At 47.4% G+C, this 15,374-nt stretch overlaps 1 protein-coding gene and 1 long non-coding RNA gene across 4 annotated transcripts; one reads left to right on the forward strand and one right to left on the reverse strand.

The window, feature by feature from the left end:
* The first annotated feature begins 1,381 nt into the window (after nt 1-1,381).
* On the forward strand, nt 1,382-9,171 carry GPATCH4 (G-patch domain containing 4). Of its 3 annotated transcripts, none has more exons than XM_026689008.2 (8): nt 1,382-1,517; nt 2,466-2,666; nt 4,997-5,070; nt 5,552-5,644; nt 6,648-6,752; nt 6,850-6,944; nt 7,660-7,710; nt 8,696-9,171. In XM_026689008.2, exons 2-8 carry the CDS (start codon nt 2,546-2,548, stop codon nt 8,973-8,975), a joined length of 819 nt encoding a protein of 272 aa, XP_026544793.1. In that variant the 5' UTR covers nt 1,382-1,517; nt 2,466-2,545; the 3' UTR covers nt 8,976-9,171. The 3 variants fall into 3 exon arrangements, with proteins under 3 accessions (XP_026544793.1, XP_087827994.1, XP_087827993.1); XM_087971867.1 differs by having other exon boundaries at nt 1,436-1,490; nt 2,465-2,666; XM_087971868.1 differs by lacking the exon at nt 4,997-5,070 and having other exon boundaries at nt 1,431-1,517.
* Nucleotides 9,172-13,907: 4,736 nt separating this feature from the next.
* Nucleotides 13,908-14,609, reverse strand: LOC148129858 (uncharacterized). Its single transcript, XR_015750581.1, has 2 exons — nt 14,539-14,609; nt 13,908-14,262 (listed from the first exon to the last, which is right to left on the reverse strand). It is a non-coding gene; the product is annotated as an uncharacterized LOC148129858 (long non-coding RNA).
* Between the last annotated feature and the right edge of the window lie 765 nt (nt 14,610-15,374).

Below are 15,374 nucleotides of genomic sequence, written 5' to 3' on the forward strand. Positions count from 1 at the left end.
TGGGTGTGTACACTTAGGTCTAAGAAAAAAAATTGAAAGAAATGCTGCCCCCAGTTCTGGGCCTCTAGCCGCACCTGGTGCAACACCCCCGATGCAGCATCCTCGGTGGCCCACCAGAGAGGGGCCCTTTCGGCGTGCAAATCAAGTTACAGGGGCACTTTCCCCAGGAAAAGGGCGGTGATAGAAGCCTTTGGTGTCCTAAACCAGAGGTCTCCAACCTTGGCAACTTGAAGCTTTGCTGGCTGGGGAATTCTGGGAGTTGAAGTCAGTCAGGCTTTAAGTTGCCAAGGTTGGAGACCCCTGTCCTAAATGGCCCACCTCGGTTCCAGGGAGAGCCAGGCGACCATTCCTCGGGTAGAGAGCGAGGCAGGCGCCTGTGGAGAGTCTCAGCCATCTGGGTCCCGGTTCTCCCAAAGGCGCTTTTTTTTTTCCCAGGAGGCAGTTGTTCTTTCTGTTTTTTTTCTTTGAAGAGGTTTTGCTTCTCATTCAAGAAGCTTCTTCAGCTCTGACAGGATGGTGAGAAATGGAAGGATTTATGCTCCTTGCAGAGAGCTGGTCATTTGCATCCTTTATAGAGAGTTGTTGAGGCCGTTTGGAGGTTTATCTGTGTCTTCAGGGTCACCTGAGTGGTGCAAATGGTTCCTGTAGTCTGCAATTTTTCTCTCTCTGGAAATCCATTCCTACTCCCACACCATTCCAAGGGTGTTCATCCCAAATTGTATAGCTAAAAGTATGTAAAGATTCTGTTATTTGGGTCACGGTGTCCCAAAGGTGCTTTTTTTCCTGAAGGCAGCGGGACTTTCTGGTTTTTTTTCTTTGAAGAGGTTTCGCTCCTCATCCAAGAAGCTTCTTCAGCTCTGACAGGATGGCGGGGAAGAGTGGAAGAAGCTTCTTGGATGAGGAGCGAAACCTCTTCACAGAAAAAAAACCAGAAAGTCCCGCTGCCTGCTGGAAAAAAAGCACCTTTGGGACAACGAGGCAGAAGCGATGGGGGAAGGGCGCTGTTTCTAAAGACCGGAGCTCCTCTGTGGCGATGCGAGGAGGAGTCAACGCCTCAGGGCGGGAAGGCTCCTTCTAGCGCAGCCTCCCTGCAACCGAGGCGAGCGCTTCTCCCGCCGGCCTTTAGGGGCCACCCACGTCTTCGCTTCCCCCGCCACTTCTTTGCTCAACGACCCTCCACACCAGCAGGGGCGCTGTTCCGACATCAAGCGCCCCCCGCCATTCCCCGCCAGCCAATCCGAAGCCTTATTTCCTCTTACGTGAATTTAAGGGGCAGGCTTATTTCGGGCGTGTTGGAGATTCCGGGGATGGGCAAATGGGATTGGCCAATGAGAAGGCTTCTTTCGGTCCTCTCTCGCCCTCTAAATCCTTCCAGCCAATCCGAAGACTAGCTTTCGGCCGAATCCCTGTGACGTTTCAATCACAAGGCGGCCCCGCAAGCCCCGGCCCCGCCCTTCCCGGAAGCCTCGGGCCCAGGGAGAGTCCACGCGGCCGGGACAAGCGCCGGGCGAAGCGAGGTAAGCCGCGAGAGCCGCCTCTCTGGGCTGCGGGGCCGGACTGGGGCAGGCGGCAGGGAGGGCTGGACGGGGACTCCAACTCCCATCCGCCGCCAGAGGCCGCCTGCTGGCTGGGAAAGATGGTTGCCTGCATCCACCGCAGAAAGCGCGCCTTGTTTTCCGGGCAGGATCGGAGATCGGTAGTTGCGCGGATTGGGAGTTCTGTCCTCAGAGCCAGCGGGGCTCCAACCTTGTCCCGCTTGAAGCCTGGCGGACTTCAACTCCCAGAATGCCCCAGCCACCTTTGCTGGGAGTTTAAGTCTTCCAGGCTTAAAGCGGGACAAGGTTGGAGACCCCTGCTCAAAACAGTGGAAGTAAATGAAAAGGTAAGTCTGCAGGCTGCCTAAAGTGCAGCAAAAGAAAATAAATAAAATAAAAAATAAAGGTGGGATAGCTTGGATCTGTGAAAGATGATAAGGGAAGACTGCGGGCTCCTTCTTGCCATTTGTTTCTTGTCATTTAGGGAAAGGAGCAACAGAGATTTCCCTATTGCAGCTCTTTTCCTTCCAAGGTTTGTACAGAACAACTTTTCTTTAAACCAGGAAGGAAGCATCAGCCTCTGGCTTCTACACGAGGGACGGATATGCTGTATTTTACAATTGTGCACGTTGACTTAGAAACAGGTCTCCAAACTTGGCAACTGTAAGACTTGTAGACTTCAATTCCCAGAATTCTCCAGCCAGCCTAACATAGCTGGCTGGAGAATTCTGGGAGCTGAAGTCCACAAGTCTTAAAGTTGCCAAGTTTGGGGACCCCTGACTTAAAGTCCGATCCCTGGTGTTGCTGTTACATTCTAGGAATAAAGAGACTTTATGTTGCTTAGGCTTTCTGGCTTAAGATCCCGTCATATGTGGCGACTCTAGAACTTGAGTGCCTCTCAGTCACCTGATGTTTTTCTCTTTCTAACAGCTGGTGATCATGGAGCCAGAATAAGGACTGATCTCCTTTCAGACCTAGAGATTTTCATTGGGGGCTTATCCGGCTGAATCATGAGTGATTTTCTGAAAGAGGAGAAGGAAAAGAAGAAAAAGAAGAAGATGGCAGTGAAGACAACAAGCAAAGGGCTGGAATTTGCAAAGAAGCAGTTGAAGAAGCATGGATGGAAAAAAGGTGCAGGGCTTCACCTGTTTTAAGTCTCTGCACTTAAGTAGAGCAGAAAGTTTGTTTACTTTCTTTATTAATCAAATGTATCTGGCTGCCTGTCTCACCAAAAGCAACTCTGGGCAACACGTAACAAATGGGTCACTTGATGCATTCAGCACCAAGATGCTTCCAGGTTGAAAGGATCAGCTGGTACATCACTGTTGCCCAGGGGACAACCAGTTGGGGTCTCCTTTCACGTCCCCATTTAGGAGCCCACCAAACTGTTACCTATTCAAAGATAAAAGTTTCCCCAGTTGTGTACAACTTCAGGCAGCAGTGGTCATCTTCATTTTTTAGCCTAAGGAGCCAACACTGACAGTAGTCATGAACAGAGATGCTGAGACGCACAGAACATTATTACCTTCCCTCGGAATAAGTGGTACCTATTTACGTGGGCAGGAGCTGGAGCAGATGATGGGAGCTCACCACGTCACACAGTAGCACTTGGGGCTAGAATGCTGATTGTCAACCCAGTGTTTTAACCACATGAGCCATTATTTATTTAGCATTTGGCTAAATAAATATGGGGTAACTATATGTTAACATTTCACCTAGACAGTAAAATATAAATGTTAAAAAGATCTATGTTCAAATACCAATTTCTAGGCCATCTAACCACTGAAGCGCAGCATCATTTAAATTAAAAAACCAGATACTGGACTGGTAGATGCCCTCAGCTTTCAGCCAATCAGGATGTGATCTACAGTTTGACATGGGAGCCCAGTCACAGTGAGGGGAGGGTATCCGGCCCCATTGACACAAAGGCCCCGGCAAACACCATATGAGGTGTGACTGCCATTCAGGGTTGTCCATTGCTGATGTGGTAGTTCAAAGCCTAACACCTTTGTTGTGGGGTTATTTATATGTCTTCCTATGTCTGGGTGTTTGGCAACCCTTTGGCTTTCCATTGGGAATCCATGTTGAAGTTCCTGGGCAGATGTTGCGCAAGGGCCAGTGGCAAAGACCTGGATTAGAGTCTTCTGGCTGATAAATGAGGAAGGTCGGCATGCACCGGTAGGAGTGAGTTGTTCATAATTTTTTCTGTATTCTCTTCCTAGTACATCTTGCCTTTGTAAAAGTGGCAGTGCTATGCGATTCAGAACAGGAAGGCACCAACTCGGAGTGGTTTTAATATATCCGCTTATACTCCTCATAGTGTCATTGAGTTTGGCATCTAACTTATTAGCATGGCAGCTGTTAAGCTGTACTAGGGCACAGTATTCTACCATGGAGTAGACCAACCCTATTGCTGATGACTGAGGGTGGCCGTTGAAGCTCCCCATTTAGTTCCACATAGTTTCTGAAGTACAGTGTGTATTGATTTTTGCTGCCATATTCTCTAGAGTCTGGTGCAATGTTACTCCAAGGTAGTTTGGATGGGGATTGTAAGGGAGTAAGTTGTGTAAGGAGACCTTCAGGGCTTCATATGCTAGTTTGTTGTTAAAGTGGCAGTGTGCAGTTACTGTTTTGCTGGTGCTAGGAGTGAGCCTCCAGTCAGTGTAGAATTTTCCCAAGATTTTGGGCTCTATAATGGCACCTAGACTATTACTATCTTACTTAGGTTGTCCCCCATTGTTAACTGAAAGGACCCATCACTCAGCAAATTATTAATTAGTTGATAGAGATTTTTGCACGGGATAATATGGCACAGTTTGTATAAAAACCTGTCCTTCCAAACTGTTGTATGCTGCAATTAGGTCTACGAACACAGCCATGGTTTTGAGACCTCTTGTGCCATTGCGCTCCCCCAACAAATGTGTTAAACCACATATAAAACTACTTATAAAAAGCATATATTAAACTATAGTTATAAGAATATAAAAATTACAGAAATTAATTACCAAAATGTTTTCAAAAAAGATACAAACCTTGGTGAAGATGGAATAAAAATAGCTCAGCAATGCAGCCATCTAAGCACATCTCTTAGGCAGTAATAAACCAAATGGAACTGATCGTTGTTTACATGTTCATGAACTTTAAAGACAGAAAATTAGAATTTGGAAAAAGTTTCTGTCTAAGCTCTGTGTTCCTTGTGGAGTATCTCTAAATTTAACTTGAGTGTCATACTTTTCCATGGCTTCTAGAAATTCTGGAACAACAACTTGCCTCACATAGCAATGGAAATGCCTGTCCCAATTATAGTTGAAAGTCAAGGACCAACATCAAGTGTAGGTCTAGCTCAGAAATCATACTTCAAGTTGGTTCCTTGAAGGAGGAGCTGCTGTTTTGTCCTTAGGTTCACTTCAATGTGTTTCTTAATGAAAAGCAGGAAGGAATGTTTTTCCCTTTTTTTTTAGGTAAAGGACTTGGGAAACAAGAAAATGGGATTGCTGAAGCCCTAAAAGTCAAAATGAAATGCAACACAGCTGGGGTAAGGAAGGGTCGGACTTTGAGTGGGAGGAGACGGGGTCTCCACTTAGAGGGGCAGGGAAACAGAAAGCAGCGTTAGCCTCTTTTGAGCAAAGCCAGCCTTTTGTTCTAAGTTAGCACTGAGGGCTCACTTTGTCTGTTCCAAAGCATGTTCTTGCCTGCCAGGAGTGCCGAAATAACAACAGTCCAGCCTTAAGGATCACTAGTTTCATCTTCCTGAGTTGTAAAATGCTTCTGCACTTGCCTACTGGACCATAGTCCAGATTTTACGTAAAGTCTGCAGAGAATTATCTACGCTTAGTGTGGAACTCCTGGTTAGATGGGTGGTAGGGACAAACTGGAGGCACACTAGAGAATCTGGTGGGTGGTGGACAACTACTTTCTTGTTTTAAGGTTCCTTTCAAGCATGGGAAGTTCTTAATGATTTGGGAGCACTTGAAGCTTGTAGGCCAGACCTGTGACCCTGCCTCCTCCTGACCCAGGTGGGGCATGACTCGGCTGAGGAGTTCACCTACCACTGGTGGGACCACCTGTTCAACTCGTCTGCTGCCAACATTACAGTAGAAGCTGAGCAGGTAAGGGGGCCCTGGCTGGGCTTGACCTAGAGACAGCTTTGCTTTGGTGGTTTGTCACTGAAGGGGTAGATCTTAAGCCAGGGAGTGATCCTGTGTCAACAAGACAGGTGCTAATGTGGGGGAGGGATCAGTATCCCGAAGGTCTTTGAATTTATCACTGTTTTCTTTGCTCCCCACCTCCCCTACAAGGTGACTCTGGGCTGCTTACAGGCTATGAAACAAGTAAAAAATAGTTAAAAGATTAAAACAGCGCAATGTTAAAATATTATTAAGAACTATGATAAAAGTGAACTAAGAGAGCTAAGAGCTGGACAGGATGAGGTCTCCTGATCCTGTTAGCCACCTCCAGCGATGAGTGCCCTCTCGGGGCCCAGGCCAGCTGGAAGAGCCAGGTTGCGATACCCTTCCAGAAGGCCGTTCTCACCTGCAGTGGTAGAATGTTCCACAGGGCTGGGGCTACAGTGGAAAAGGCTCTTCTTGATCCCACCTGCTCCAATTCTTTAGTGGACGGGATCCCTAGTAGGCACAAGAGAGGCAAGCTTGTCCATCAGAAAGAGTGGCAGTTGGTGGCCTTTTCTAAATTAGCAAGCCTGAGCAGAGGTCTCTTGCCTGGGCATTGGAACAGGAGGCAGCTGGTGCAGACAGGCCCGGATTTGTCCTGGGTTTATCCAGCAAACGTCAGTAAGGTCAACATGAGGTAAGATACTTTGTGATTCAACACACAGAGAAACTCCTGCATGGACTACAAGCTTTGGTTGTTGAGGTAGAAATGGATTTATTGAACTGAATGTAGCATACAGCAATTGAACACAGCCGCCTCATTTGTTGATCTGTGTGTACAGTTTGTCTTCTGTGCGGCAAGTCCATGTGTGTACAAAAGTTCTTGCGGTTTCCACCAATATCATCTTTGCAGTAAATACCCTCCGGCCCTTTTCACAAGTGACAGTGCGTGGAAGGCTTGTTTGGGCGTAGCCTCACCTCTGAACTGTCATTCCTCCCCCAGGATGGAGTCCAAGTGAGGAAAATCTCTGAGCGAGAGGGGCCAGTCCCAAGGACAAAGCCATGCCGAGTCCAGGAGGGGGACATGCTCTACGGCCGCTTTGTGAAGGTAATGACGGGGGCTGTGGTGGAGCACTGGCAGGTCCTGGGGTTGGAGCTTCCCTGGGCAGAGGGGCAGAGACTCGCCTGATTGGCTCTCCTTGCAGGCAGCCACCCTGATATCTGGCACCGAGGAGCCTCTGAACCCCACGTCCTTCGCAGACCAGGAGGAGGAGAAACTGGACCTCTCCATGGCAAGGAGGTAAGGCTGAGGAGGCGCCTGGAGAAACTTTTTAGAGTTGCCAACAGAAAGAGAAGGGGGAGCAGTGCAGCACCTTGCAAACCGAAACTGCATTCCATTGTTGTTTTCAAAGATAATAACTAGGTGACTGGAGTTTCTGCTGGGCAAAATTCTAATGGAGAGCATGATTGATGAGTTTGGGCTATGGACGTGTCCCATTGGAGGATATGAATTACGATACACCCAGGGAGTGGGGAGGGGAAAACCAGGGTCAAGGGTGACAAGGAATGATGTTCCTCAGAGTCGGCTACACTTAGGCATTGCCGGACATGTTAACTCCCCATAAATCCTTTTTAAGTTTTGGAAGAATGGCTCGAAACTCATGATTTAAATGGGGTTAAGTGCCAGAATCCTGACAGCTAGCTGACCCTGGTTTTCCTCCCACCCCCTGGGTGTATTGTAATTCATATTCTCCAATGGGCCAAGTGTCATCAATCATGTTCTCCAGTTAGAAGTTTGCCGGCAGAAACTTCAGTCACCTAGAAACTATCTTTGAAAACATTTGTGGAATGCAGTTTCGGTTTTGCAAGCTGCTGCACTGCTCCTCCCTCCCTTTCTGTTGGCAACTCTAAAAAAACCATAGAAATATTTTAGGCATTGACTTTAGACTCCTGTCCACCAGCCAGGCAGTTGCTGACCAGGTCGGTCTCCTCCCCTCCCCTTCTGTCTTTTGCAGGCTGACTGACCAGGAGCTGTTCCAGGCCTGTGGGGGAAGAACAGTCCACAAGTGAGGAGCAACGGGGGTGGGTGGGACCTCGAGGGAAGACCCAGTGCCAGCAGGGGGGCTCCCCGTAACTGGTGCTGGATGGGTTGTGATGCAGACCCTCTGAACAGATGGAGCAGGCCTCTCTCCTAGTGGCACAGGGCTTGGCCGGGGGTGGGCTTTGCCCAGTGGGGTTGGCTGTCACCCTGTCCTGGCTCCTTCAGGACCTCCACCGAAGTTCCCTCACAAACGGGACGAGAGAGGCAGCTTAGTCGCCCTGTGGCGCTTCAGTGGAGATGAGTCTTCCTTAACCCCGGCCCTTCCCATGTTGTTGCCAGGCAGGGCTGGCAGCTCCTGCCTGCCAACCCTGCAAACATCAAGGTAGGCTCTGCCCTCTGGCAGCTTGAGTGGCCTCACGTCTTGTTCTGACCAGGGCTTCCCGAGACCATAATTAAGCACACGCTTAGTCCAAACAGCTCTTGTTTTATTTCAACGCTGGAAATTATGTTCATTCCCAGCCTGTAATGTGTCCCAAACAGTCCCTCGAGATAAGCACCCACCTTTCTTTCCTTTGAATTCCTGCCAGCAACTAAAGAGCCAAATTAACTGTAAAAAAACAACCTAAGTACAAAGTCCACACAGAGCTTCAAGGATTAACTTCCTGCACCTCCCTTATACCTTAGGGGAGGGGCAATCACCTCCCAGCCTTACTTCTGAGTCACCCCTTTTGTCTCAGCTGATCTTGCCTTCTAGCAGCTCTGCGTACACGCGCACTGGGAACAGGCTCCCCTTGTTCCTCTGCCTCACTGCTGCCAGACTCCGGAGGCTCCAAAGGCAGCACCCCACTCCCAGGTGGCCCTGGCCCCATCTGCATCGGACGCAGGACCCTGGTTTGAGTCCTCTCCAGACTCCCGGACTGGTCCCCGTTCCTCCCTACTGTCCGATTCCGCTGCTGTCTGCACAGGCTGCCGGCGAACCACAACACGCGTCTCCTTTGCTGCTTCTCTAGGGGCGCTCGGCACGGCATCACCATGAGGGCAAAGCTCGCCCGGCTGGAAGAGCAGGAAAGGGCTTTCTTGGCTAGCTCTGCCCAGCGGAAGGACGGCCCAGGGACGGCCCCCAGTGGCTGCCCAGACCCACAGCACTCGTCCCAAGCCAAGAAGCACGACAGAAGCAAAACGGGCTGCTACAGAGAAGAGCCAGGTGGAAGGGGCGGCCTCAAGGCCAAGCCCAAGAAGAAGAAGGAGACGAAGAAGACGGCGAAGGGCAAAGAGCTAGATGGGCCCTAGGGAGACGGCCGGCTGAGCGTGGCAGCCAGAGGAGCAGAACGGCTGGGGGGCCTTCAGCCCTGCTCAGGGTTTCAGCCTCCGGCCCTTGTCTTTGTCCAGCAAAGGACTGGCTGATCTCAGGAGTGCGTGAGGTTGAAAAATGTACAGATAATAAATATTTTTTTCATAAATCGAGAATTGCTGAACTTCCCTTGAAGGCTTGGAAGTCAGAGGGCTCCTTTGCCGGCAGATCTCTCATGTTCATACTGGGGGGTGTGTGTGTTTCTCTCACAGCATCTCTTCTTCCCTCAGAGATCGATTGATGTGTCAAATTTTGAAAAACAATGCCGAAAATGTTAAATGGAGGCAAGGATGGCTAAAATTTGTCAGTAAAGGTTTATGAAAAAACAGGAGGGCTTTGTGGGCGCAGCAGCTCCTCCGTGCCACCCCAGTGAAACTGGCAGAGCTATTCATTTTCAAGAGGCCAGGTGGGAGGGTGCCTCACTTTGGGGAGGGGACAGGAAAGCCGGTCCGAGCCCTTTGGTTGATGGGTCTGCAACAGGATAAAAGGGGAAAGCCAGCCAGCTAAAGAAATGGCTCCTCACCCCGCAGCCAGTTGGTTCCCTGTGTGTGATTGCCCCCCCCCCCCCCCAGAGAAGGCCTTTCTGTCCCTCATGGCAGATCTCTTCCTAAAGCGGATCCTCTCCCCGCCCCCCCAATCCATTTCTTATAGTGCCCTTCTTGCATGGGGGGGTGGGGAGCTGTATGGAAAGTTAGGCCTCTCTCGGGGCTTTGGAGCCAGACCTTCAGCAGTCTTCCCTGAGGTGTGGTTGGTCCCAGATGTCCGCGGTCGCAGGGTCCAGTGAAAGTAGCCGGCAGTCTGTTTGGTCGCTCCTCTCTTCCTCCAACAGCCACTTGTTGAGATGACCTTGGTTCCCACAGGAAAACTTTTCTTTTGACGGTTAGCTATCTACTTTCCCCCTCCCTTCTGCCTCTCGGGGTTCGTGGCAACTATGAGGCAGCACCAGGTGGCTTCAGCCAGGTTTGCTTCAGAGTTGACCCCCCTCCTGTATCACGCAGGGTGCCCCCCTTGCCTCTGCCTTTCAGGGGAAGCCAGGCAGCCAGACAAGGAGCAAAGATCACCAGTAAAATGTTTCCGTGGAAGATGAGGTCCTTCAGGAAAAGTTTGGAGAAGATTCGGCTTCCCTAATTATCTTCCGTCCCCTCCCCTTTGACCCCCTGCCCCTCAGTTTCCTTTGTGGGGGCGGGACCTGCTGGTCCCCCTTAATAAATTCTCCCAAACTGCTCTGTGGCGGAATTTAGCCTGAAACTCACTACTTTGGGGAGCCTCTGTAGACTGGGGGGACACGGAGGGGGCTCATTTAAATTGGCAGAGAAACTCAACACAGCTCCAACAGTTGCACACAAAAGTGGGATCTGGGTGGCTCATTATGGCTGAAACTGTGCAGTTGTGAAACAGCTGCTCCAAAAAGGTGGCAGGAATTCTGCAAAGTGCCCCTATTCCTTACAGGCGGAGGACTCTTCGTAGTAGCCCCCCAGTCCACGCCCCTTCCAACGTTTCCGAACCCCTTGCCATGTCTGCTGCCCGGTTGAAGCCAACGGAGGATGTGTGGCTGAGGCCGTCCTGGGCCGGTCAATACCGAATCTGCAAGACCTGCAAACTCGAATCATGGGGGGACATTTGTAGTTGTAAAACGCTCAGCCTTTTAAAAATCCTGGATTATAGTTCACAACATGGGCAAGCAGAATTAATGAAGTCACACCAACCCAATGAAACAGGATTAAGAGAGTTCAGTAGGGATGTTGTGCATGCGTACTTGGCCATGAATCCCACTGACCTGAACAGGCCTGGACCAGTTTGTACCATGTTTTTTAGAAGACTCAAAATCCTCCCACTGACAGGACACAGTCCTGCTAATGGTCCTGCGTGCCATTCACAAAGTGAGCTTAGATCTCATTTAATTTTGTTCTGCTCCATGTACATTTTGGAATATGGATCTCTGGCAGATTTGGCCGTCGATGGCCAGCCTGCCATCCTCAGCTGGCATCTGCCAATGACTTGGAAATCCACCCACCTCCCACTTCAGATGGCTTAGCCTGCACTGGCCATTTGTGGGGGATAGTTGTTGGCTCCCCGTCCTGCAGAGGACAGGATGGTTAAGGCCTTTCTGGCTGCCCAGGCAGGGGGAGGGGGGCTATTTTGTTGCTTGGTTGTTTTTGAGAAGATGTTGCATCAGCACATGCACCCCCTCCGTGGAGAGAAGTAGCCAACCTCTGGGCTTCATCTTCCGCTGGGCTTCCCAGAAGCTTCTTTGGGCTGGGCCTGAGCCAGCTGCTCCACTTTGGGCTGCTGCAGCTTCTCAGATTTGACTAAGTCTGGCAGATCTTCACAACGCCAAGCGCTGCCTTTGCTGGTTGTCAGGTAAGCCGGAGTCTCATGGGACACTCTGGGGTTGGCTGGCCCTCAGGGGCTTCTCCAAAAATAAACAGGAAACTGGGCCACAGCCTGTCTCTAGCATCAGCCCAATTTCCAAATCTTTGCAGTCATTGTTAGGCGACGGGTGAGGGGCTGCAGCTCAGAGGGACACATCTGTCCCCCTAAAAAAGCCACTGGGCAGGATGTGGCTGCCAGCATCCATTGCCAGAACAACTGGACAGACTTGCGCTGGTGGCCACCAAGAGGGAGACTGCATTTCCCCCCCTTTCGTTCTTTTGTGGCTAATGTTTCCTTCTCAAGTATTTTCTTCCGTGCTGCTCCAGCAGGGCTGCTATGAGGTGTGAGAGGTATTCAAAATAGCAGTAATGCTTCCCATCTCCCTCAGCCATTCTGAAGTCTAACACCAAAACGGCTAGGGTATGTGTGTGTGTGTGTGTGTGTGTATGGTATTCAGCTTTGTTCGGGTATTTTCCCACATCATTATAGTATATATATATATATATATATATATATATGTTTTCTTAAGTTTCTGGTACTTACATGTATGGTGTTCGGCTTGGTTCGGTATTTTCCCACGTCATTGTAGTTCTTTTAAAGTTGTAGCAACGTTTCAGCAGAATCTCATCTGCCATCATCAGGCTTCTGTATTGTGTCCGTCTGTGAGTCAGACTTTTACAGTAGTATATTATATATTATATATTATTATATTATATATTATATATTATATATTATTATTATATTATTATATTATTATATATTATATATTATATTTGTGTGTTTATATAAGTTTATTAAAAGATGTAAAAACAAAGATACAAACTATTATAGTGTAGGGAAGATAAAAGGAAAAAAAGAGAGCTAAATGCAAGAAAGAAGATACAATGAAGTAGCAAAAAATATTCTCTACAGCAGTTATAAATTTACTCCTTTTTCTAAAAGTGTAGAAATTCTCAGTCATCCAGGTTGTGTTTGCCCCAAAAGTGCTTTTTTTTTCAAGAGGCAACTGGGTTTTGTTTTTTCTTTGAAGACATTTTGCTTCTCATCCAAGAAGCTTCTTCAGCTCTGACAGAATATTGGGGAAAGGAACTTCCTTTTTTTTGCATAATTTATTTTTATTTCTATTTGTCTTACTATTAACATAGATATCTGCCATTGTAAACACTTCATTTTTTGAGAAATAAACAAGGGTAGACTTGAAAGAAGAGCCAGAAGGCTATTCCTGCAGAGCCCGCATACTCAGGATTCACATCCCCACATGGCCCTTTTCTCCCTCAGTTCACAAACTTAACTTAGGGATGTTCAGTGTCACCATTTCCAAGCAGAATTCATTGATCCAACTCATTGGTGTTGGAGAAACTGGCAACATGCCATGCCTTTTCTATGAGGTAAGTTCAATAGAGTTTATTTTACTTTATTGTCATTGCACTTCGTACAACAAAATTAAATACCATCTTCAGTGTACATTATGACTGAAAATAAACACAAACACGCATCCTTTACATTCTATACATTAAACTGAAAACCCCTGATAATTGCGTTAATATTGCACTATAGAGTAGAATTCAAGAGGCCAATGAATTTTTCTGTGTATTTTGGAACAGCTCCATTTAAAGTGAGGTTACCCTAAAGTTTTGTCTTTCTGGAAATGACTGAAACTAGAGTGAAGAGACCTTCTGGAGACCCTGTGGTGATGCAGCTTACTTAGAACAGAAAATTGCATGTTTGATTCTAGAATTATGTAATTCCACCCTAATTCTCTCCTGTTTACATGAAGTCCTTGGGAGAGATCATTTCTTGACACCATCATGTCTAGACCAAAGCTAAGATTGTAATTGAATCAAGACTTCCAAATCCACAGCCCTTCCGTCTTGCTGAGATTCAATATCAACCCACTTTTCCCCACCCAGCTCCTAACAGCCTCCAGATACCCACAAGAAACTCTCCTCCAAAGTGGAGATGCATTCCTTGGTATTGGTACTGCGGAATCCTCATCTCATGTTGGCAGATGTCAAGCATGGTGGCACCCCACACCGGAAAAGCCCAAGGAGCCCACCAGCTGCTAGAATCGCGTATTCAGCCAGGAGGTCCACCACAGGGCATTGCTCCCCAGTCCTTCATGGGTGGTCCAGGGGAATACCGTGATCAAAACTATCCAAGGCAGGTGGATCTGGAAGATGATGACCCTTTTGTGGTTGCCACCCCAGCTTATCAACAAAGGCAGACAACCTAATTTGGGCTCCATCTGAAAAAGGTCCCGTATTCTCAGTTTATGCAGCCATGTTATTTTCTCAACAGGCTCAAGAAAAGAACTCTTAAGACAGACCAAGTTATCCAAAATCACGAGGCCCGAGAAAATGGCCCTTATGGAGGGAGCGCAGCCCCCCCAAGTACATCAATGGGTGTTTAGCAAAAGAAATCCCTTTCCTCAAGCGGGACCGACACGCAACCTCTCCAGTTGCAAAAATTGGAAATAACTCAAAGCCAACAAAAGAAACTTGGATCATTGAAAACAAAGAGAATTTATTTTAAAAAAAGATGGTTTGCAAAGCACCAGTGGTCTTTAGAACCTCAAGAAACAGGTTCAAATTAAAAAAAAAACACTTTTATGTACAGATTCATCTCGTCACCCAAGTTCCCTCCTTCTTGTGACTCATTCCCTCCCAAGTTCAAGCTCATTGGATTTGGCCTCAGGTGTTGCAGCTGATTCTAGGATGTCTTCACGGAGAATGGTCTCCTTCCCTTATATTCTCATCCGTAGCCCTCCGTACCTCTTACTTTGGCTGCCCACATGGCATCTTTCCTTTGCGTTAAGGAATGTAGCATCCCTTCATCAGGGCCTCTTTCTAACATCTGAAGATACAATTTTTAAAAGCTCATAATATGCTACCATTTTTCCAAAGAGATTATAACCCCCCCAAACATAATAATAATAATATAAAAGGCATATTATACATAAGATAAAAATATAAAAAGGCTTAACAATGGAGCATGTCAAAAGTATAAAAGCAAAGCATGTATATACTGGGAGATATATTTCATTTGATAACAAATTAATAGAATTGGAAGGAACCCTGCTGGTCATCTAGTCCAACCTCCCTTTGTGAAACATTTAAGCATCTTATATACCACTTTATTTCCTTATTTCTTACAGTTCCCTAATTCGTCTCAACAAATCTGATGAAAGAACCGATGAAAGCCTCACTTAAGGGCCGGAGGGAGACCCGAGACAAGACAACAAACTAAAAGATTCAAGGTCTATCCCACCCTTGATAGGACCTGATGGTAAAGACTGCAACGACGACACCACTAAAGCCAACATCTTTAACACATTCTTCAGCTCAGTATTTGTAAACAGCAATGGATCATGCCCTGTATTTCCTAGCCGTACCACAGATAACAACAATGATCTAATACATATCGATTTTACAGAAGACAATGTTGAAAAAGCACTATGCAATCTAAAACCATCTCTATCTATTGGACCTGATGGAATATGTGCCTACTTCTTAAAAAAGCTATCCACTGCCATAGCCAAACCTCTAAGCAAAATCTTTGAAAAATCTTTCAGGACCAGCTCCTTGCCTAACCTATGGTCACAAGCCACAGCCATCCCCATCTTCAAAAAGGGAGACCCCAGCCTAGTTGAAAATTACAGGCCAATCTCCTTATGCTGCGTCACCTGTAAAGTCATGGAATCAATTATTAACCAATCCATCATCCTCCACTTAGAGACAAACAACCTACTCTCCAATAAACAATTTGGTTTCAGAAAAAAACTATCCTGTAATCTGCAACTCTTACACTGCAAAAACATATGGACGACACAACTCGACCAGGGCAAAACAATAGACACAATCTACTTAGATTTCTGTAAAGCCTTTGATTCAGTGGTACACGACAAACTACTCCAAAAATAAAATCCTATGGTATCTCTGGACAACTGAATAACTGGATAGAAGCAT

Source organism: Notechis scutatus, chromosome 9, assembly GCF_049901735.1.
Source record: "Notechis scutatus isolate UNSWTSFEM ecotype Mainland chromosome 9, rNotScu1.2, whole genome shotgun sequence".
NCBI lineage: Eukaryota > Metazoa > Chordata > Lepidosauria > Squamata > Elapidae > Notechis > Notechis scutatus.

What these genes read in the sequence shown, in the direction of transcription:
- GPATCH4 (XM_026689008.2), top strand. Translation starts at nt 2,546, where the DNA reads ATGAGTGATTTTCTGAAAGAGGAGAAGGAAAAGAAGAAAAAGAAGAAG. An exon ending in GAAGCATGGATGGAAAAAAG is followed by an intron (nt 2,667 to 4,996) that starts GTGCAGGGCTTC and finishes CTTTTTTTTTAG; the next exon opens with GTAAAGGACTTGGGAAACAA. An exon ending in TCTACGGCCGCTTTGTGAAG is followed by an intron (nt 6,753 to 6,849) that starts GTAATGACGGGG and finishes CTCTCCTTGCAG; the next exon opens with GCAGCCACCCTGATATCTGG.